At 42.5% G+C, this 23041-nt stretch overlaps 1 protein-coding gene across 1 annotated transcript in view; it reads left to right on the forward strand.

Annotated features, from left to right (window-relative positions):
* Positions 1-23041, forward strand: part of ADA2 (adenosine deaminase 2) — a gene marked incomplete at its 5' end in the record, with an annotated part of 37363 nt that overhangs the window by 3199 nt on the left and 11123 nt on the right. Inside the window, 3 exon segments of the mRNA XM_081311436.1 lie at positions 4454-4783; positions 7358-7583; positions 9725-9935. Of these exon segments, the coding sequence (XP_081167562.1) occupies positions 4454-4783; positions 7358-7583; positions 9725-9935 (767 nt within the window).

Genomic DNA, 23041 nt, shown 5'->3' on the forward strand with positions numbered 1-23041 from the left:
ACAGCTGGTGCTTTTCTGGTGCTTCTGACACAGCTGTTGGGAGCACTAAGCAAACAGCTAGTTTCTGGGGCTGCCCTGAGGTAACTGTGGAGCACTGGGGTTTGTTTATCTGGCACCCTTCTCTGACCTTCCCTAGGTGGGCGTTCAACTTTCTGTGGAGAAGGAATCCGTCTCTCCACAAAGGGTTTGTGAAAAACACTGTGGGTTCAAGGACACTGACTCCCAGCCACAGAGGCACATGGTCCCTTCCTTTCTTCTTAGTCTGAAAACTTTTCAGAGTTTTCGTGTACCTTCTTTTAAAATTGAAAGATGAAGGCAAGAAGATGAAGTAGGTATATCAATTAAGGGATTATTTTTCCTTACAGTAGACCAGGCTAATCTTTACTTTTTTTTTTTTTTTGTACTGGGGACTGCTGAGCCCAGGTGTGCTTTACCACTGAGCCACATCCCCAGCCCTTTTTTTATATTTTATTTAGAGACATGGTCTGACTAAATTGCTCAGTGCCTCCCTAATCTTCTGAAGCTGGCTTTGAACCTGCAATTCTCCTGCCTCAGCCTCTCAAATTGCTGGGATTACAGGCTGCACTACTGCATCTGTCATACCCAGGCTGATCTTGACCAGCGTTAGTAATAAATTTTGTCTGGTAGGCCAGGAAAAGTATCTAGATGCTGGGACACAAATGTTTGGTGGCCTCTGTTATGTATCACCAGAGAAGAGGGAGAAGGACCTGGAACCACTGAATGGAGGATGTAGCATTTGTGGTACCAGTGGGACAGTGATATGGGATTACTGACCTTTTGCCCTGGAAGTTTTGCTGTTGGCAATTACTGTATTCTAAGAAGAGATCTGAGGACTTGATGAAGTTGAGGGTTTTTCAAAAGTCTAACTCTAGGGGCTGGGGATGTGGCTCAAGCGGTAGCGCGCTCGCCTGGCATGCGTGCGGCCCGGGTTCGATCCTCAGCACCACATACAAACAAAGATGTTGTGTCCGCCGAAAACTAAAAAATAAATATTAAAAAATTCTCTCTCTCTCTCCTCTCTCACTAACTCTTAAAAAAAAAAAAGTCTAACTCTAGGGCTGAGGATGTAGCTCAGTTGGTAGAGTGCTTGCCTTGCATGCACAAGTCCCTGGGTTTGATACCCAGCACCTAAAAAAAAAAAAAAAGTCCAACTCTGCACCTGTGTGGTGATACATGCCTGTAATCTGTAATCCCAGTTACTCAGGAGGCTGAGGCAGAAGGATTGCAAATTCAAGGCCATCTTTTGCAACCTTTGGGTAAACCTGCTTCAAAATAAAATAAAAAGGGCTGGGATATAGTTCAGTAGTAGAGCATCCATGGGTTCAATCCCCAGGACCTCCAGAAAAAAGACAAAATCCAACTCTGATTCAAAGGGATTAGTCCCTACCATAATTATGATGTTGGTAAGACTAATTCTCTCTTAAAATTTCCTCTTGCTATCTGATATACCATAGAATAATGAATGGCAGAACTGATAAAAAGCTTGGATGTAATATACTGTAATGATTCCAAACTGGGAATTGGGAATTAAACTCAAGGGTACTTTACTACTGAGAAACATCCCCACCCCTTTTTTTGGGCTGGGGATATAGCTCAGTTGGTAGAGTGCTTGCCTTGCATGTACAAGGTCCTGGGTTTTATCACCAGCATCACAAAAAAAAAAAAAAAAGAGAAAGAAATACCCCCACCCCTTTATTTAATTTTTATTTTGAGACAGGATCTTGCTAAGTTGCCCAGGATGCCCTAGAACTTGTAATCTTTCTGCCTCAGCCTCCCAATTTGTTGGAATTATGTGTGTGTGATTGTGTCCCTCTCCCTTATTTATTTAATATATTTCTTTGAATTGACTTACTTTATTTTTCTTTTTAATTTTTTTGGTACTGGGGATTGAACCTGGGGGCACTTTACTGTCAAGCTATATCACCAGTCATTTTTATTTTTATTTTTATTTTTTTATTTTGAGACAGAGTATCCCTAAATTGCTGAGGTTGGCCTTGAACTTTCAATCTTCCTGCCTTAGCTTCCCAAGTCACTGGGAGTATAGGTGTGTACCACTGCACCCAGCTAAATTTTTAATAATTTAACCAAAACAGTAATAGTCATACTATTATGAGCTTAATATGCTAATACACATTTTTAAACTACATGTCTGGTTTGGGGTGCATCTTTTTTTTTTTTTTTAATATTTTTTTATTTTTTAGTTCTCGGCGGACACAACATTGGTATGTGGTGCTGAGGATCAAACCCGGGCCGCACGCATGCCAGGCGAGCGCGATACCGCTTGAGCCACATCCCCAGCCCTGGGGTGCATCTTAATGGTAGATTATATGCTTAGCATGTGTGAGGCTCTGGTTTCAATCCCCAGCACCACCAACAAAAACCCCACCTATCTATCAAAATAATTTATATCCATTTGTGAACTGCTTAAAAAATCATCATGCAGCCAGGTGTGGTAGTGCACACCTGTAATCCCAGTGGCTCAGGAGGCTGAGACAGGAGGATCAAAAGTTCAAAAGCCAGCCTTAGCAATGATGAAGTGCTAAGCAACTAGGTGAGACCCTGTCTCGAAATAAAATAGAAAATAGGGCTGGTGATGTGGCTCAGTGGTTGAGTGCCTCTGAGTTCAATCCCCAGTACCAAAAAATTTAAATAAATAAAATAAACCATATCATGCATCCTGATGATGTAGTCATCTTACTTGGGGAATCACTGATCTGGTCTAACATCACCATTTTTGAGTTGTTTGTTTGTTTGGGTTTTTTTTTTTTTTTTTTTTTTTTTTTTTTTTTTTTGGTGCTGGAGATTGAACCCAGGGCCTTGTGCATGTGAGGCAAGCACTCTAAACTAGCTATATCCCCAGCCCCACATCACCCTTTTTGCAGGTGAGGACACTGATGTCCATAGACATTAGTAATTTGTCTGCAGTCTCACAGTTAAATACTTAGATACTACTTTAAATCTGTTCCTAAAGTCTCCTAATTTACAATCTTTTTTTTTTTTTTCTCTTTTCAATGCTAGGTTCAGATCTAGGCTTTCACACAGGCTAGGTAAGCGCTCTACCACTGAACTACACCCCCAGTCCTCTGTATTATTATTTTTTTAGTGGTACTTGAGATTGAACCCAGGGGTACTGTACACAGTTACATCCCCAGTCTGCCCCACTCTTTTTTCTTTTGAGGCAGGGTCTCAGTGAACTCCCAAGGCCTCAAACTTTGATCATTTTTTTACAAAATCCTTTTCCCACTTGGTCGACACATTATCCTTTCTTATCCTTTTAAGAATATTAATTTTAGTTCTGTATTTTTCCCCCTCATTTCCCTGAATCACCTCTGTTTCCCCTTGGGTTCTTTTTTTTTTTTTTAAGAGAGAGAGAGAGAATTTATTTATTTATTTATTTATTTTTCGGCGGACACAACATCTTTGTATGTGGTGCTGAGAATCGAACCCGGGCCACACGCATGCCAGGCGAGCACACTACTGCTTGAGCCACATCCCCACCCCCTCCCCTTGGGTTCTTTATGTGTTTCTTTTCTTTTTTTGGTACTTGGGATTTAACCTAGGGGCACCTAACACTAAGCCACATCCCCATCCCACCCCCCCTTTTTTAAATATTTTTTTAGTTGTAGATGGACACAATTTCTTTAGTTATCTCTTTATTTTTATGTGGTGCTGAGGATCCGAACCCAGTGCCTCACTCATGCAAGGCAAGTGCTCTGCCACTGAGCCCCAGCCCCAGCACCCCACCCCTTTTTTATATTTTTCTTAGAGATAGAATCTTGATGCTTAGGGCATCACTAAGTTTTTGAGGTTGACCTTGAACTCATGATCCTCCTGCCTCAACCTCCCAAGTCACTGGGATTACAGGCATGTGCCACTGTGCCTGGCATCTCGGTGTGTTTCTTACTCATGTTAGAGATTTTCTTCAAATGTCTTGTGATTCTTTCTTCCCTAAAGTGGATCTCTAAAAATTGGATTGCAGTGTCTTTCTGTATTGCCTTCCTTCCTTCCTTTTCTTTGTAAGAGGGATTGACCCAGGGTCTGACGATCTATTTTTTTCTGAGGATTAGAGGTGAGCGCCACTGTACCCAGCATGCAGTATCTTTCTTTATTTGGGAGCAGGCTTATCCCCCAAAGCTTCAATGTAAAGAGACCTCATGATGACCTTTTATTAGGAAAGCCCCTACATGTCTGTATCTAGAGGTCTTTTTCTTCTGTGGTCTCAGAGAAGAATTAGTCAATATCCTACTCTGGGTAATCTGAGAATGGGTGGGAAAAAGAAAATCAGAGTTCAATATTTATTTTTTTATTTAGGAAGCTAGGGATTGAACCCAGGGCCTTGAACATAGAGTTGGATCTTTAGATCTGCAGATTTTCATTTGCTTATTTCCCTTTGTAGTCCTATTGAATGTCCTCTGAGCAGTTTCTCTTCCAGGCATCCCAATGCTGGTGGGTGATTCATCTGGGTGGCCAGCCCTGCTCGCCCTGGTTTTGGCTCTGGAAATATCCTTTGTCAGGTCCAACATATTTATGGATGAAGCACGAAGTCGGCTATTAGTGAAAGAGAAGAGAATCCGATTTGGGTCAGAGGTGTTGATGAATGGCCAAGAGAAGAAGGCCAATAGGAACCTCATGGCCATCAAAAAGAGGGAGATCATGGAGGCCATGGAGACCCACAAGTTTCCTCCCAGTATGCACTTCTTCAAGGCCAAGCATCTCATTGAGGACAGCCGGGTGTTTCATGTAATAAAGAAGATGCCTAAAGGTATAGTTTGGAGGACTGGGGCTGTAGTTCAGCGATAGATTGTTTGCCTTGAATGTGTGAGACACTGGGTTCGACCCTCAGCACTACATAAAAATAAATAAATAAATAAATAAATAAATAAATAAGATATCCTGTCCATCTACAACTAAAAAAATAAAAAATAAAAAAGGTAAAATTTGGAGAGGGATAGTTTTGGGGTGCTGGGACGTGAGAAGAAACTAAAATTGGAATTATCACTGTCATGAAAGTTGTCATTATCCTAAATGGAGTAGCAACTACAGTTCTCTTTGCTCTTATTGCCAACCTAAGAAGCAAGGATTCAACGGTGGTTATTGGTTCATCCTTGAATCAAAATTTTGCTTCCTCACAGACTCAGCCTCAGAGTAGGCTGGGATATTCCTGGTCTTCCCTAACACAGCATCCAGGGCCCAGAGAACTTTATTATTCCCTTCATAACTTTCCTCATGACAGTTTCTTCTAACCTTTCTCCAGGGACTATCACCAAATGGGATGCAATATGATACAGCATCCTGGAGTAGTGTAACTCCTTCCTATGATAAGAAAAATCATTTTAAAAAAAGAGAACAAAATCATGGCATTTGCAGGTAAATGGATGGTGTTGGAGAAGATAATGTTAAGTGAAGTTAGGCAATCCCCAAAAAACAAATGTCGAATGTTTTCTCTGTTATAAGGAGGCTAACTCATAGTGGGGTAGGGAGGGGGAGCATGGGAGGAATAGATGAATTCTAGATAGGGAAGAGAGGTGGGAGGGAAAGGGAGGAGGCAGGGGATTAGCAAGGATGGTGGACTGTGATAGACATTATTAGCCAAAGTAAATATATGAGGACTGGTGTCAACATACTTTATATACAACCAGAGATATGAAAAAATTGTGCTGTATACGTGTAATAAGAATTGTAATGTATTCCACTGTCATTTATTTTTTTAAACCAATTAATCAATCAATCAATACAATCATATTACAAAGATAAGAAAAAAAAAGAAAAGTCATTTTAAGTTTGCACATCTAAATAACTATTTAGCTACTTGTTGGAATGGAGATGTTCCTCAGTGGTATAATGCTTTCCTAGCATGCAGGAGGCCCTGGTTTGAATCCCCAGCACCTTCAAAACAAAACAAAACAAAACAAAACTCCCCAAAACCAACAAACAAAAAACCAAAATAGCTTCTTGCAGCTTATGAGGACTTTCCTATACCTCTTTTTTAAATGCTATAAAGAGAGGGGTTTTGTTTTTGTTTTGTTTTTTGTTTTTGGTACTAGGGATTGAACCCAGGAGCACTCAGCCACTGAGCCACATCTCCAGTCCTTTTTTGTATTTTATTTAGAGACAGGTCTCACTGACTTGTTTAGGGCATTGCTAAGTTGCTGAGACTGGCTTTGAACTTGTGATCCTCCTGTCTCAGCCTCCTGAACCACCGGGATTATAGGTCTGTACCTTGAACCCAGGAATTTGAGGCCAGTCTTTGCAACATAGAGAGACCCCCATCTCAAATAATAATAATTACTGAAGTCAATAAAGTAGCATCCCCAGCTTGTGGGGAATGTAAGGGTTAGAGAGGGTGTCATACCAGAGCTCACAGGGCTGGGACACCTGCTGAGAGGCTAATGTCAGGATCAGGTGCTAGATGGAGCAAGGAGAACAGGGGACAGTATGTAATATTTCTTGAGGAACACCAGAGTAAAACTCATGTTTGGTCTGAAGGACAAATGTAAGGTCTCAAATGGTAAAGCCTGCAGGCCAGAAGCCGCACAGATAGTGGCCCAAAGCAATGATTGAAATATCAGTGCAGGGAGAAGGGTTGGGGATCAGGACATGAGAATCAAGGACAAGTCTGGAAACAGGTCTGGGTTCCTGATGTTCAATTTCATTATATCCCTTCTTGGGGTGTTGAGTAACAAGGTCTCAAATTACTCTCAGGCTTCAACTGAGAAAGAAAAGCTGACAGAGACCCAACTTGAACCCCAGTCTTCTGATTCCAAGTCTGATGCCTGATACCCTCCCACCCTACCATGCTGCCTCTGTTGAATGAGACCACCCATGACATCTAACTAGTGCAGGAGGAAACCAAGGAAGCCCCACTCTTTTTTTTTTTTTTTTTAATGGTGTGGGAGATGGAACCAAGGCCTCAGACTTCCCAGGAAGTGCTGAACCATCAAGCATTAAGCTACATCCACAGCCCTTTTAATTTTTTATTTTGAGACAGCGTCTCATTAGGTTGCTCAGGCTGGTCTCAGACTTGCAATCCTCCTGGCTCAGCCTCCTGAGTAGCTAGGATTATGGGCCTGCACCACCGTGCTGAGTGTGAAGCACTACTCATAGCAAAGAAAACTATGGCCCTCCTGAGAAGACAAAGGCAAGAAGTAGGACAGTGGGGTCTTGGAATGGGAACAGGAAAGGTACATTACATTCAAGTCTGAGGAATTTGGCCAGAAAGATAGAAATTCACATGCTTCACACTTCTTCTTGTCCTTCTACACTGCCTTTACAGTCTCCTAATCCCTAGTATCTGGACTTCACCTCCTTTGTCCCTTCTCTGTTCTTCCCTTTCCAGGGGCTGCCTTACACCTCCATGAATTTGGCATGGCGAGTATGGAATGGCTGGTAAAAAACGTCACCTACAGGCCTCACTGCTATTTCTGTATCACCCCAGAGGGGATTCTGCAGTTCAGATTTGCTCAGTCAGCTCCCCAAAACCTTAAGGCAAGAGAATGTTCAAACTGGGTTTTGCTGGAGGATCACAGAAAAAAGCTAAAGGACACCGTTGAGTTTGATAAAAGGTGAGTGGTGGTTCAGAAAGCATGTGTCACAGACCTATCCTAGGCAATGAGCAGTATGTAGTTATGAAATCCTTGGTACCACCCATGAATAAAAATCTGAGCTCAGAGGGCTGGGGATATAGCTCAGTTGGTAGAATGCTTGCCTTGCATGCACAAGACCCTGGGTTCAATCCCCAGTACACACATATACACACAAAAGAAAGAAAGAAAAAAAAAAGTACTATCTCACAGTTATGGAGAGCCTGGAGTCCAAGGTCAAGGTGCACACAGGGTTAGTTTCTCCTGAGGCCTCTCTAATAGGTGTGCAGGTGGTTGCCTTTTCTCTGTATCCTCATGTGACTTTTCCTCTGTGAATGCACATCTGTGGTATCTCCTCCTCTTTTTCATAAGGACATCAGTCCTATTGGATCAGGTTCCTACCCTCACAACTTCAGTTAACCTCAATTACCTCCTTAAAAGGACCATTTTGACTGGGCATGATGACACACACCTGTAATCCCAATGGCTCCGGAGGCTGAAACTGGAGGGTTGCAAGTTCAAAGCCAGTCTCAGCAATTTAGCGAGGTCTTAAGCAACTTAATGAGACCCTGTCTCAAAATTCAAAAAATAAAAAATAAAAAGGGCTGAGCACGCCTAGGTTAAGCACGCCTAGGTTCAACCCCTAGTACCAATAAATAAATAAATAGACCTTCCTCTAAATATAGTCACATTGAAGGTTAGGACTTCAATATGTGCACTTGAGGGAGTGGTGTGACAAATACACTCACTTGTCCAAACCCAAAGAATAGAGACACAAGGTACAGCCAAAACAGCAAGGCTTTAGTGATGGTCTTGCAAGATTGGGTGTCTGGTGCACCCAAAGCAGTTACCATCAGCATTGTATCCTATAGAGCATGAGGTCCTTCCCCTGGTTCCTCATTGGCTGAGTACTATGGGGTGTACCATCTTCCCAAATGTCACCTAGGTTTTACTGTCTCCTATTAGGTTATTTAGAGAAATATACCTTTGATCGGTCCCACCTCCCTTTTGTTTCCTTGTGGGAAAATATTCTTGGGGCAGGAATATTTTGACATATGTGGAGCTCTTACTTCTTGACCTAAGTTACTATTTCTTAACAGAGAGATTTCTATTTTTTTTAAAGAGGGGGGCGGTATTTTAGTATTTATTTTTTAGTTATCGGCGGACAGAACATCTTTATATGTGGTGCTGAGGATCGAACCCTGGCCGCACGCATGCCAGGTAAGCACGCTACCGTTTGAGCCACATCCCCAGCCCCAAGAGATTTCTATTTTTTGATGGTTGGGCAACCCCTCCCCCACTTCCTGTTTGTCAAAGGGCAGTTCAAGTGCTTGGACTTTGGATCTGCCACATGCATGGGCTATGGTACTATTGTGTGAGTTAGCTGCGTATAACTTTCCATTCAGTTCTATTTCCCTTCCAGCTGCTGTTCTTACATCCCAATTTTATATCTAAGGCTAAATAAGTGTATTCTGAAAATGGACCACTGGATTTTGTATTTCTCACAGTGGGGACACAATTCATTTCATGATATAACCCGCCCCCTCCTCCCCCCCACACACACACACGAAGAGAGCTTGGTCTAAGATGTGGATAAAATGGGGTCAGGTTGGCCAAATATGTGGAAGAACAGAAGAGTCTTACTAGTGTGCACTCCATCTTGAACTTAGAGTAAGCAACCAATTACCTCTTCACTGGACCTGGGCTTATATCAGAAAGACCAGGCATTGTAGTACATGCCTGTAATCCTAGCTACTCAGGAGGCTGAGGAGGATTGCAAATTTGAGATCAACTTCAGCAATTTAGGAAGACTTTATCTTAAAATAAAATTAAAAGGACTGGAATGTAGCTCAGTGGTAGTGTTCGCCTAGCATGTATGAAGCCCTAGGTTTAATTTCCAGAACTGCAAAAACAAAAACAAAATCCCCAGATGCTTCCCTTTGCCTGTTCCAGGTCTCTGCTCACTAGGGTGTATCCTGGTTTATTCTTGGACTCGATGGCCTGAATCTTCCTTAACTCCTCTTCTTTTTCTTTTTTGCAGTGTTAGTAATGGAACCTAGGGTTTTGTGCGTGCTAGCCAAGTGCTATATCCCAACTTTTATTTCCCCTTCTTTATCCTGTAGCTTGCTGAGGGCTTTCACTATGGTGACCAAGAACCCCGAGAAGATTTATCCCAATGAAGATTCCCTTCGGACAAAGTTTCAAAACATCTTTCTCTCCATCTCTGGCCTTGTCCGTCATGCTCCAGTGTTCAAGGATTATATCTTCCAGGGGCTGAAGGAGTTCCACGCGGATAATGTGTTCTTCTTGGAGATCAGAACCATGTTATGGCCGGTGAGCCCAATTCTCTCCTCTTTCTTTTCTTTGCCTTGACCCTCAGATCTTGCCTGGTGGGAGACTGACTGCTTATGAATGTATAACCCAGATCTCTGTTGCAAAAGGATATGTCCTTTCCAGGGACAATTGTGCTCAAGGAAGAGCAAAATGGACTGGGCTAGCCCCAGAAAAATGGTGAACAGAATTGTCTCTGTCCTTTTACCTCCCTTTTCTCATGACTCCCCACATTTCACTTCTACCATGATATTCAATGCCTTCTGGGGTCTTGGGATCCCTGGTCTTGGCATCTGAGCAGTGCTCATGCACTTGTATCTTTCTTGTTCTGGTCCATTACGTATCCAAATATAGTCCCTTAGGAGGGATGATGCTCTTGGTATGGGGACAGCTGATAAATCTGATACATGTATCTTGTTGCATGTGATATTAGGAATGGGTAAGTCCCTGTGGGACCTTTTTGTGGAGTGTGGTTACATTGGGTGGGGGGTGGGGTGCTAGGGAATAAACCTAGAGGTCTTCTAACTATTAAACTATATCCCCAGCTCTTTTTAGCTTTTATTACAAGACAAGTTCTTTCTAAGTTGCCCAGACTGGCCTTGAATTTGTAATCCTCCTGTCTCAGCCTCCTGAGTTGCTGGGGTTACAGGCATGAGCCACTATGCCAAGCAACATGTTTACTTTTTTTTTTTTTTTTTTTTTTTTTTTAAGTACTGTGGATTGACCAGGGCCACTTACCAACAAGCTACATCCTCAGCCTTTTTGTTTTTGAGAAAGGGTCTTGCTAAGTTGCTGAGGCTGGTCTTGAACTTGTGATCCACCTGCCTCAGTCTCCCGAGTTGCTGGAGTAACAAGCACAATCATGCTCAGCACTATCTTGTTTCTTGACTGTCCCATTATAGCTATATCCTCCCTGGTTTCCCCTAAAATCATTCTGCATCCAACCTTCTTTCTCTCTCTGGTGCTAAATGTTGAACCCAGTGTCATGCACATGCTAAGCACATGCTTTACCACTGCGAGCTACACCTTTAGCTCCTAACTTCTTTAATCTCCCTGAAATATGTTTTTTGTGTGTATGACTCCCAGTGTTGGTGGGCTAAATGTTCAACTCCTTGGCATGTATGAGACCCTCTCACAATTCAGAATATATTTACTAGCTGGGGTTGTAACTCTGTGATAGAGTGCTTACCTAGCACACGCGAAGCCCTAGGTTGTATCCTCAGCACTGCATGAAAATAAATAAAATACAGGTATTGTGACAATTCATAGTATATTCACTTATCTCAACCTTGCTCAGTATCAGGGATTGTGCTTGGTGCCAGGTGTAAAAAGGCATATGTATAGGGTAGTTACATGCTCTTAAGAACAACAGTTTCTGGGTGGGAGGCCCACATAAAGGAGCAGATATTCTTGTAGATATTGTGAATTTATCAGTATATATATAAGTTGTAGGTGGACACAATACTTTTATTTTTATGTGGTGCTGAGTATTGAACCCAGTGCCTCACGCGTGCCATGCGAGCACTCTACCATTGAGTCCCAGCCCTAGCCCTTATTAGCTATTCTTGTAGATGTAAATATCCACTTATAGAGTATGGAGAGAAGACAAAGAAAGAAATAGTATTACCTGGTGGGAAGGGAGAAAAGACCAAATGTGCATTATAGAGGAAGGAGAAAGCTCTAGTGTATTCTGGAAGGTGAGGATGGGTCCCCTGAGCTGAAGGGTAAATGCAGGGAAGGGATTCTACCAGTGGGTATAGGGTTGGAACTGTAGCTCAATGGCAGAGCGCTTGCCTAGCATGTTCAAGGCCCCGGGTTCTATCCCCAACACCATAAAAGCAAAACAAATAACAAAGGTATAGATTCCATTGACATTTATTTGGAGTCTATTTGGAAGTATAAGGAGCTTGTCATGACTATGTCATAAGAACCTAGGGGTACTCATTGAAATTAAGACTGGGAGCCAGGTGTGGTAGAGCCTGTCTGTAATCCCAGCAACTCAGGAGGCTGGGGAAGGAAGATCACAGGTTTAAAGCCAGGCTGAGCAACTTGGAGAGCTCTTGTCTCAAAACAAAAAATAACAAGGCCTGGGGATGTAGCTCTGTGATGGAGTGCCCCTGGGTTCAATCCCTAATACTGTAAGCAAACAAACAGAAAAGAGTCCATTGGATTTGGAAATCAGCAGATCATTGAGCAGTTTCAATGATGTGGTAAGAAAAGCCAATATCTGGGAGTGGAAAAATGAAATGCAGGTGATAAGTTGGAGCCAGATTTGGTTGATTACATACCGTGACTATGTGACTGTGATTTGAGGGAAAGAAAGTTGAGGTAGCTAGACAGGAACACAGGATCCAAGAGATTTCTATTTAGGGTGAAAGAGACTTTGCACACAGAGGGAAGAAGCTTGGAGAAGTTAAAAATGGAAGTGAAAAAGAGCTGGGGATGTGACTTGGTGGTAGAACATTGGACTGGCATGTGCCCTGGATATTTCTCCCCATATTTTTTAATTGGTACATTATAGTCCTACATAATGGTGGGATTCATGGTTATGTATTTGTATATGCACACAATTTAACAATATAATTTGTGTGCCCTGGACTTGATCCCCAGCACCAAAACCCAAACCAAAACATCATGTGAGGAAGAAAGTAAGAGATGTAATGTACCCATGGGGACAAAAGAAGAGGTCGCCCCAGTGCCCAAGGAGTGAGACTATCCTTGAATCAGAGAAAGATCTGGAAGACTTGAAAGGCTGGTGTGGGATAGATGCAGGCATTAGAGGAATTGGAGGGCTTGCTGAGGGAGAAGACCCTTCTCTGTCTCTCCTGTGTTTTTATCATGGGTGTGGTAGGCACATACACTGGATGAAGAAGGGCAGGAAGGGGAGAATGGTGGATGCCTCCTGGGAGACAGGATGAGTTACTGATCCCAGATTGTTAACAGAAATAAGATTCCCTGGAGATGCTGAGGGCCAACCCAGGTTGGAGACAAGATTCTGTAGAAGTCCACACTAAAAAATCTGCCTTTAGAGTCTTGCATTTTGTCCAGAAGCAAAAGATGACTGAGATTTCGGGTATGTGAGATATCTGAATTTCAGACCTTAGAATTATAGACCTGAGCTGGGGGAAGCTGACATTCCAAGTTGAGGAGAGCAGCCCTATGTAAGCAAATACCACTAGGAAATTCTGTTGGTGAGTATAGTGAAGAGAACTTTCCTGAGAATTTGTGGGGCAGGAGAAATAGGGTGTTGGCATGGGCAGGATTCCTGACAGTTCTAGCTGATAGACTCAGAGTTGAGCTGGTTTTAAAGGATTTCGGAGGCTTAGGGAAAGTGATCTTTGGATAGAGTCTCCTCTCCATCATCAGTAGTTTTGAGGTGCCAGGAATTGAACCCAGGACCTGATGTATGCTAGAAAGTGCTCTACCACTCAGCTACACCCACACCCCAAGTCTCCTCTGGGTTGTATCCAAAGTAGTATGCGTTTTCATTCAAAGCCTTGGTGACTGTACTTTGAGCTCATGGAAGGGTCCACAGGGTGGCAGTATTGTGGTTTTGTTACCACATTCTATGGACTAGTTAGGCTCAGAAATTTTATGGTAAGTGTACCCAGAAGTCATGGGGCTCCAGAGGCCTGATTCATGTGGACCAAATTCATAAGAGATGGATGTATAAATAAGAAATCAGAATGCTGTTTTCAGAGAAAACTGTCAAGCAGACCACACATTTATGCTTCCTAATCAGGAAATCCTCTCCTTAAAGCCAAAATTATAGTCAGAGCCCTGTCACTCGGTTCTGAGAATTTAAGGGATTCAATAACAGTGTTCTTTAAGTTAAAAAAAAAAAAATCTGATGAACCTTTTCCCTAGGGGGGAATAACTACTACAATAATTTGAATTATTTTTATTATTATTATTATTATTATTATTTTAACTAAGGATTGAACCCAGCATGCTTTACCACTAAGCTACATCCCCAGTACTACTACTTTTCTTTTTTTGGTATCGGTGATTGAACCTGGGGTGCTTAACCACTGAGCCATATCCCCAGCCCTTTTTTTTTTTTCCTCACTAAATTGCTTAGGGCTTTGCTAAATTGCTGAGCCTGGCTTTGAATTTGCAATCCTCCTGCCTCACCTCTGGGTGGGATTACAGGCATGTACCACAGTTGGTTTTTTTTTTTTTTTTTTTGGTTGTTGTTGTTTGTTTGTTTTTGTTTTTAATTTTGAACCAGGGTCCCGCTAAATTGCCCAGGTTGACCTTGATGCCTCCTTCATCAGCCTCTTGAGCCCCTGGAATTACATAAATTGACTAGTACATTGTATTTGCATGTATCCATATACATATATAAAATGAAATAAACGTTTATAGAAACACTGTAATGTTCAGTGGCTGATGTTTATTATTTCTTTCTCCTTCTCCTTCTTCTTCTTCTTTTTTTTTTTTTTTTTTTGGTACCAGGGATTGAACTTGGGGGCACTTAACCACAGAGCCACATCCCTGGCCCTATTTTTTGTATTTTATTTAGAGAAGAGTCTCACTGAATTGCTAAATGCCTCACTATTGCTGAGGCTGACTTTGAACTCCTGATACTCCTGCCTCAGCCTCCCGAGCTGCTAGGTTTACAGGTGTGAGCCACCACACCCGGCTTGTATTGTTTGTTTTTTAAAAGATATGATTAGGGTTCATAAATTGACTTTTATCCCATTTTGAGTTAGTGTTCTAGGACACTAGACAGTGAAGGATACACCTGCCCCCAAGAACCAGTGGTTGGAATTTTTTAAATGTTTTAATTTGTTTTAATTAGTTATACATGACAGTAAAATACATTTATATACTTTGATATATCATACATAGATGGGATATAATTTCTCATTTTTCTGAGTGTACATGTTGTAGAATCATATTGGTCATGCAGTCACATATATACATAAAGTAATAATGTCTGTTTCGTTCTACTATCCTTCCTATTCCCACATCCCCTCCCTTCTCCTTCACTTCCTCTACCTAATCTAAAGTAATGCTATTCTTCTTTAGTGTCTCCCCCCATTGTGAATTAGCATCCCCATATTAGAGAAAACATTTGGCCTTTGGTTTTGGGGGATTGGCTTATTTTGCTTAGGATTATGATATTCTCCAACTCCATCCATTCACCTGCAAATGCCATAATTTCATTCTTCTTTAAAACTGAGTAATATTCCATTGAATATACATACCACAAATTCTTTATCCATTCATCTATTGAAGGATACCTTGGTTGGTCAGTTATTGGAATTTGAGGGTCCCATCTCCCTTTCCCTTAATTGGAGGCAATTATTTAATTAATTAAGTCTCAATTTTCATTTTTATGTGCATCCTGGGTTGACTTCTCCTTTTCTTTTGATTTGTTAATGTCCTCAGTAAGGTTTGAGGAAGGTGAGCTCTGGAGAGTCCCTTCTCCCTACTTGGGTCTCTTGTTTGTTTTATAGTTCTATTCTCTGGATGCAGATTTTTATTTGTTTTGAGACTTCCTGGTTTTTGTTTGTTTTTGTGATACTAGGGATTGAACCTGTGGCCTGGCATATATTATATAAGTGCTCTACCACTGAGCTCTATTTCTGAATTCTTGAAAAGTGAGAGGAGCATCTTACCTTTGACTTTTTTCACTGGGTTTATGAGCAGAGTAGATAAGAACCAGGCACAGGGGCTGGGGATGTGGCTCAAGCGGTAGTGTGCTCGCCTGGCATGCATGCGGCCCGGGTTCAATCCTCAGTACCACATACCAACAAAGATGTTGTGTCCGCTGAAAACTAAAAAATAAATATTAAAAAATTATCTCTCTAAAAAAAAAAAAAAAAAAAGGAACCAGGCACAAATAATGCTTTTTTTTATTATTTTTTTTATTTTTTTTAGTACTGGGGACTGAACTGAGGGCTCTCTACCACTGAGCTACTACATTCCCAGCCCCATTTTTTGAGTTTTTAATACAGGGTTTCACTATGTTGCCAAAGCTGGTCTTGGACTTGCAAACCTCCTGCCTCAGTCTCCGGAATCACTAGGATTACAGGTATGCACCAGAGCACTGAGCAAAAATAATTCTCTGGGGTTGATTCATCTTCTCAAGAAAAGGATTTCTGGTGACTTATGCCTATAAGCCCAGTGACTTGGGAGGCTGAGGCATGAGAATCACAAGGTTCAAAACCAACCTGGGCAATTTAGGAAGAGCTTGTCTCAAAATAAAAAAGGCTGGGAACGTAACTCTACTGGAGTAGAGCATTTGTCTAGCTTGCATAAAGCCCTGGGTTCAATCCCTAGTACTGCCTAAAAAGAGCCAAAAAAAAAAAAAAAAGAGAAATTCTGAGAGATGAATTGGCATTGGGGCTGGCCTAGGTATATGGAAGAAACTGCACTTCAAAGAAGAGTTGATTCCCATGCTTGGAAACTTTCCTCTCTCCTTGCAGGGTCTCCTCTCCACCTAGGTCCTTCATTTTCTCTGGGCACAGTGCTTTTACCCACTTCTGAGACTGTCACATTTGACTTCTCCCTCCTTAGCCTCCCTGTAATGTTTATGTCCAGCATCCTGTAGGTGTCTTCTTATTTATGTCATAACACGTAAGCCCCAGTTTCTCAACTTGATTGTGACTTATCTCAGACTGGCTAATGCCTGGTATATTCAGCAGGTAGCAAGTGACGTAAGTGTGCTTGTTTTGGTGTCCTCAAATTTTGCAATACAGGGGCTGTGTGTGGCTCAGTGGTAGAGCAGAGCGCCTGCTTAGTATGCTATAGAAATTGGATTGGAGGATTTCAATCCCTAACACCACAAAAAAGCAAAACCAAAACCAAAAAACCTACATATGAATAATTTGAAAATGCTGCCTAAATTCTGTTTTTAGACCCTGACCTCCAGGATCCTAATTCTGTGCTGCCTGGTAGGGTGAGGAAGCTGCAAAGTTAACTAGCCCCACTCTTTCTGCCCCCTCCTGGTGATTCTAATGCAGATGGCCTGATTCAGACCACATTTTGAGAAAGAATAGGGCAACTTGGCCTTTACAAAGCATTTATTTTACCTGCAACATCTTATTTGAGCCTTGCAACCCAGTTTTGGAGAAGATGGTAATTCATTTTACAGATGTGGAAACTGAGGCACAGAAAGGTCAAAGAACTTGATTAAGGTCACATTGGTTGTCAGGAGTGACTAGATAGAAGCCAGTGCTCCTCATTGTGTCAGGCTCTAGGATCATCATGGCAGCCTAAGAGAGCATCTGGTTTCAGTGTTAGGACTTTCTGAGGAAAACATATCCCCTAGGATGGGCTGAGCTGATGCTTGACCTAGACTGGAACTGGCCCCTGGAGGGGAGTAGCTTCCTGTGATGCAACTCCTGATAGCCTTCTTGGTATGGGGCCTGGAGAAGAGAGACTTTAACACTTGCAGAAGCTGAGGGAAGCAGAGAGGGAGAAAATGGCTGAGAGGGTATGGGCCTTGGTTTGGTTGAAGGCTGTTACTTTTATGGTGAGCAAGATAGGGGTGTTTTGGGGGGATGCTGAGAAATTAGATTGGAGGGCCAGAGAGAAATGTCAGAGTAATGGTTTTCCTGTTCCATCCTCCCCACACCTTCTGTGGTGAGTTATTTCTGCTTCCTGAGCCAGTGGTGGAGAGCGATGGGGGCAGGCCTGGCTCCCATCTTCTCTCCTTACTCTGCCCAGTCCCCAGCAGCCCCTGGCCAGCCTTTCCAGAAGGTGGAGGGCTTCTGGGATTTCAGCTTCTTGTTGAGGCTGAGGGGGATGGGATTTGGCCGTTTATTCTAGCCTGACCCAGGAACAAAGGCCTCTTGCAACGGAGAGTCCAGGCCTTAATGCCCCCCCCCTCCCATTAGCCAGAGTAAGGGGGGTGGGGGGGCATCCGCACATTAACAACTAAAAACAGTCTGCACTGGAATTCTTTTGCTAAGCTTCGTTACCTCCCCCTTCTAGGTCGAGGGCTGATTCAGGGCCAGGGGATGATGTTGATGGACTATCCTGGCTGCTGGGCTCCCATTGTGTTACTAATGCTTGATAACAAAGGCTACTTGCCTCTAGCAACAGTCGCTGGGCGGGTCTTATCTTCTGGGCTCCAGTCCCTGCCCCCACAGCCAGAATCTGAGGCCCAGATTGGGTCCTGTGGAGCTCTTGGAAGATCAAGAAACTACCAACAGGCAACTGCCCTTCCCTTCTGATGGGAGAGTTTAGGAGAGAGACATGGCAGGGGCCAGAGAACCCATGGTGGTCCTTCCCAGACATTTTCTTTTTTTGGTAGTGCTGGGGATTGAACCCAGGGCCTGATGAATGCTGGGCAAGCACTCTACCAATTGAGCTATATCCCCAGGCCCCCAGACATTTTCTTGACTATCACTTATATAACAAGCCCCAGTAATGCCCCCAGTCTTGTGCTTTTCTTGGATTCTTAGCAAAAACTCTTCACTAAAAACTCTACCTGGCTCCCCACACTGAACAATTTGTCCCATTATTGATGTCACCAATGTCATGAATATTTACTCTATTAACTGCTCCCCTCTATAATTGTGCTACTTACTTATCTGTGAAATTCAAGAAAAAGTAGGTCTTAACTCAAGCTGAACATTATATATGTATTGCCTGAGAAGGTGAGGGGGAAACAAACAGGTTGTAACAGTCCCTGCCCCCAGATACTCTGATTTGATTGGCTGGAGTGGAACTCAGGCATTTCCCCCTCCTTGGGTATTGCCCATGTGTCCGCAAGGGTGAGACTTTGTTCTCTCTCTCTCTCTTTTTTTTTTTTTTGTGGTGCTGGGGGATCGAAGGCAAGCACTCTACCAACTGAGCTATATCCCCAACCCCCAAGGGTGAGACTTTGAGACCCCCTAGACTATCACTATAATAATAGTGACAGTTCCATAATTTTTCAATTCTTTAATTAAACTGTAGTTAAAAACTGGGACTGATGGTAGAGTGCTTACCTAGCATGCCTGAGTCCCTGAGTTTCATCACTACCAGCATAAAAACAAACAAACAAACAAACAAACAAACAAAAAAACACCCCAAACTGCTATATCCAGGTAATATGGCTTGAATATGGCTATGGGACACTGAGTGGCACACCCCTGTAATCCCAGCAACTCAGGAAGCTGAAGCTGGAGGATCACAAATTTGAGACCAGGTTCAGCAACTTAGCAAGCCCTATCTCAAAATAAAAAAATAATAAAGATCTAGTAGCGGGCCTGGGGATGTGGCTCAAGCGGTAGAGCGCTCGCCTGGCATGCGTGCGGCCCGGGTTCGATCCTCAGCACCACATACCAACAAAGATGTTGTGTCCGCCAAAATCTAAAAATAAAACATTAAAATTCTTTCTCTCTCTCTCTCTCTCTCTCTCTCCCTAAAAAAAAAAAATAAAAAAATAAAAAAAAAAAAAAAGATCTAGTAGCTCAGGGATAGAGTGCTCCTGGGTTCAATACCCAATTTTCAAAGCAAAACAAAAACAGTACAGTGAACTTATCTCCAAACAATTGGTGGAGAAGGTCCTGGAGATTGAACCTGGGGCCTTGCAAATGCTGTGCATATGATCTACTGCAGAGCTACACCCCCACCCCCCTATGAGTAGCACAGTAGCTTTCTGTATGACTTTGTCTTAAGATAAAAGATTGACACTACCTACTTGTACTTAGAAACAGTAAAATTCTTAGATATTAACTCATCTTCCCAGAATAACTGCAGGTTTACAGTGTTTTTCTAGATCTGGTGATAAGATTTATAATCATGAAAACATTATTATCAAATAGTTATAATTTCTCCCAGCTACTTGGGAGGTTGAGGCAGGAGGATATCTGAATGCTTTACAAATATTAACTCACAAACATTTGATCTTACAATAATCCTCTCAGGCATGACACTGAATTCAGATTCTCCCTGAATCCAGAAGGCCCACCAGAAGCCTCAAACTTGCTGAGTCCTTCTTCAGATGCCTGCCTTCGTGAGCAGAGTCAATCCACACTGGCTGTGTGGCAGGTCTCCCCAACCAGAGGACCTCCCTCTCCTTGCAGTCAAACCTGCAATTTCTGTGCCAGAGGTCAGGGCTACAGAGGTACAGGGCCCTGGCAACCCTAGAGGAAATTTACTGGGGCGGCAGGAAACTTAGAAAATGCTCTGAAAGGTGTTTCAGCATCTGCAACCCAGGGAGCCACATCCTGCCTTCTTGGACTCCGTGCTGTGGGAACAAGCATTGTGCATGGAATCTGGGAAGGTAGGGGTCCCAGCTTCTCCAGTGATAAGCACAGGAATGTCAGGATGGATGATTTGGAACCACTACCATTTCAAGTCCCTGTCAGGCTCCTGGTTGCATCATTTGCTTATCTCTGCATACTTGATTAATAATTGTCATTTTTTTTTTCTTTCTTTTGCCTCCCATCTATTCTGCTAGCACAGCCCCTCCCTGCACTCCTCCAGCATTCATCTGTTCATCCATTCCCTAAGACATGTGCAAGGCGGCACTCTACCGCTGAGCCACAACCCCAGCCCCAGACTTTTAATTTTTTATTTTGAGAGAGGATCTTGCTAAATTGCTTAAAGCCTCACCAAATTTCTGGGGTTGTCTTTGAACTTGCAATCCTCCTGCCTCAGCTTACTGAATCAATGGAATTATATGCATGTGTCACTGCACCTGGTGGGGTGTGCCCTTGAAAAGGATTGTGGAGCACTAGTCACTTTTTGTTTTCTTCCTGGCTACCAGGAGCTTCCTTGTCTTGAGCTCTTGCCATGACTCACCAGGGAATTTGAGAAGGTTGAAGTCCCAGCTTCTCCAGTGATAAACACTGTATGATAAAAGACCCACCACAGTCCCAGAAGCAAAAAGGAAGAGACCATGAGCTGAAATCTCCAAAATTGTGATTCCAAACAAACCTTTCTTTTCTTTTCTCTCTCCTGCTCCACTACTGGGGATTTAACCCTGGTGCATTTTACCACTGAGCTGCATCCCCAGTCCTTTTTTATATTTTATTTAGAGACAGGATCTCACAAAGTTGCTGAGAGCCTTGCAAAATTGCTGAGGCTGGCCCTGAACTTGCAATCCTCCTGCCTCAAACTCCCAAATTGCTGGGATTACAGGCATGCGCCACTGTGCCTGGCAGTCTTTCATCTCAGGTTTTCATTATTATCTCAGGTATTTGTTATGGTAGCACAAAAGTAGTAGACTAGGGCTTGGTAATTTTAAATTTCCTGTGGCCAGTATTCTTAAGATAATATTGATTTATGAAGTACTAACTTGAATGCTACAGGAGAGAAGGTGGGCTGATTAAAACTACATGAACTTCACCCTCAGGAGTTTCTAATCCAGTTGGGGTTCATGGGCAGGTGGCTCAGATAATGTCAGAGCTGTGAAGGCATAGGACAAAATTCTATTCTTCCCTGCTGCAAAACAAGTAACAATTTTGAGTTGGATTATGTTTCTCAAACTTTCTGGCTCCAGAACCATTTTACATTCTTAAAACATTTTAAGGATCTTAGAAAAGTTCGATTTGTGTGGATTATATCTGTTGTTATATTCTATATTAGATATTAAAATTTGAGAAAATCTTCAAAAATTCAAGACTGCACAAGCACAGGAGACATTACCTCTTAGAATGATATCATCACACCTGATGCAACTTCAGGAAAATTCTACTGTACTTTCATGAGAGAATGACAATGAAAAAGATAGATAACATCTTAAAATTACTATGAAAAGAGGGTTGTAGGGCTGGGGATGTGGCTCAGTGGTTGACTGCCTGTGAATTCAACCCTCTGTACACCCCTGCCAAAAAAAAAAAAAAAAAAAAAAAAAAAAAAGAATCAGCCCTTACATATTATTTCACTCTACAGTCTCTGCAAAAACTCGTACCTCTTGTCTTGACCCTCAACTGCCCATGAACCCCTTGGCAGAGTTTCGACCTAGCCAAGCAACAGGGAAGGGTAGGAACTGCAGGGAATGAACACTCCCACTGCCCAGTTCTCACAGCAACCAGGCTACCCAGGAGATTTCAGCTGCCATTTAATACCAGCCTTCCAAGTGGACATTGTAGGGACCTTTTGTTTCTGCAGTGCTGTGGGTGAAACCGGGCTTCATGCATGCTAGCCAAGTGCTCTACCACTAAATTACCCCACCTCCCACCCCAGCGAGTTTCCTTATAAACTTTTCCATTATGCAGTTCTTCTGCATTTTTTTTTCTTTGTCTTACTCATACCCTTTTCTTACTGTGCCCTAACCATGTCACAGTTGGTCTTCCCAGTGGCTGGCTCGACCAGGAGGTAGGAAGTAGTAGGGAGGATAGGGGCTGGATAGTGGGGAGATGACATGAATTTTAGGATTATAATTTCTGGCCTGTATCCCCTCTTCAGCAGACCTGTTCTTCATTCATCACAACCGTCTGTCCTTGTTGAGCACCCACACCATCTGCCAGGCACTGTTCTGGGTGTGGTATAGGCATACCCCTCAGCCTCAGAGCATCCAAGGGTGTTATCCCAGTGGGGTTAGGACTATTCATATAGCAATAAAGAACAAGTCAGAGGCCATAGGAGACATTGGACAAGCCAGGCACTGTGGCACAATCCTGTAATTCCAGCAACTCAAGAGGCTGAGGCAGAAGGATTGCAAGTTCAAGCCTCAGCAATTTAGTGAGGCCCTGTCTCGAAATAAAAAATAAAAAGGGCTGGAATGTAGCTCAGTGGTCAAGAAAAGTTGTTTTAGTCAGCTTTTTTACTGCTGGGACTAAAAGACATAATAAGAAGAATTTTTAAAATTTTTCAATTTGTTTTCATTAGTTATACATGACAGCAGAATGCATTCATGCACTTTGTTATATCATACATAGATGGGATATAATTTCCCATTCCTCTGAGTGTATATGTTACAGAATCATATTGGTCATGTGGTTATATATATATATATATATATATATATATATATATATATATATATATATATACACACACACAATATTATGTCTGTTTCATTTTGCTATCTTTCCTATCCCCATATTCCCTCCCCTTCCCTCCTATCACTTCCCTCTACCTAATCTAAGGTAACACTATTCTTCCTTAGTGCCCCCCTGCCTTATTTTGAATTAGCATCTGCATATTAGAGAAAACAT

This window comes from Spermophilus citellus, assembly GCF_964194105.1.
Source record: "Spermophilus citellus genome assembly, chromosome: 10".
Taxonomy (NCBI): Eukaryota; Metazoa; Chordata; class Mammalia; order Rodentia; family Sciuridae; genus Spermophilus; species Spermophilus citellus.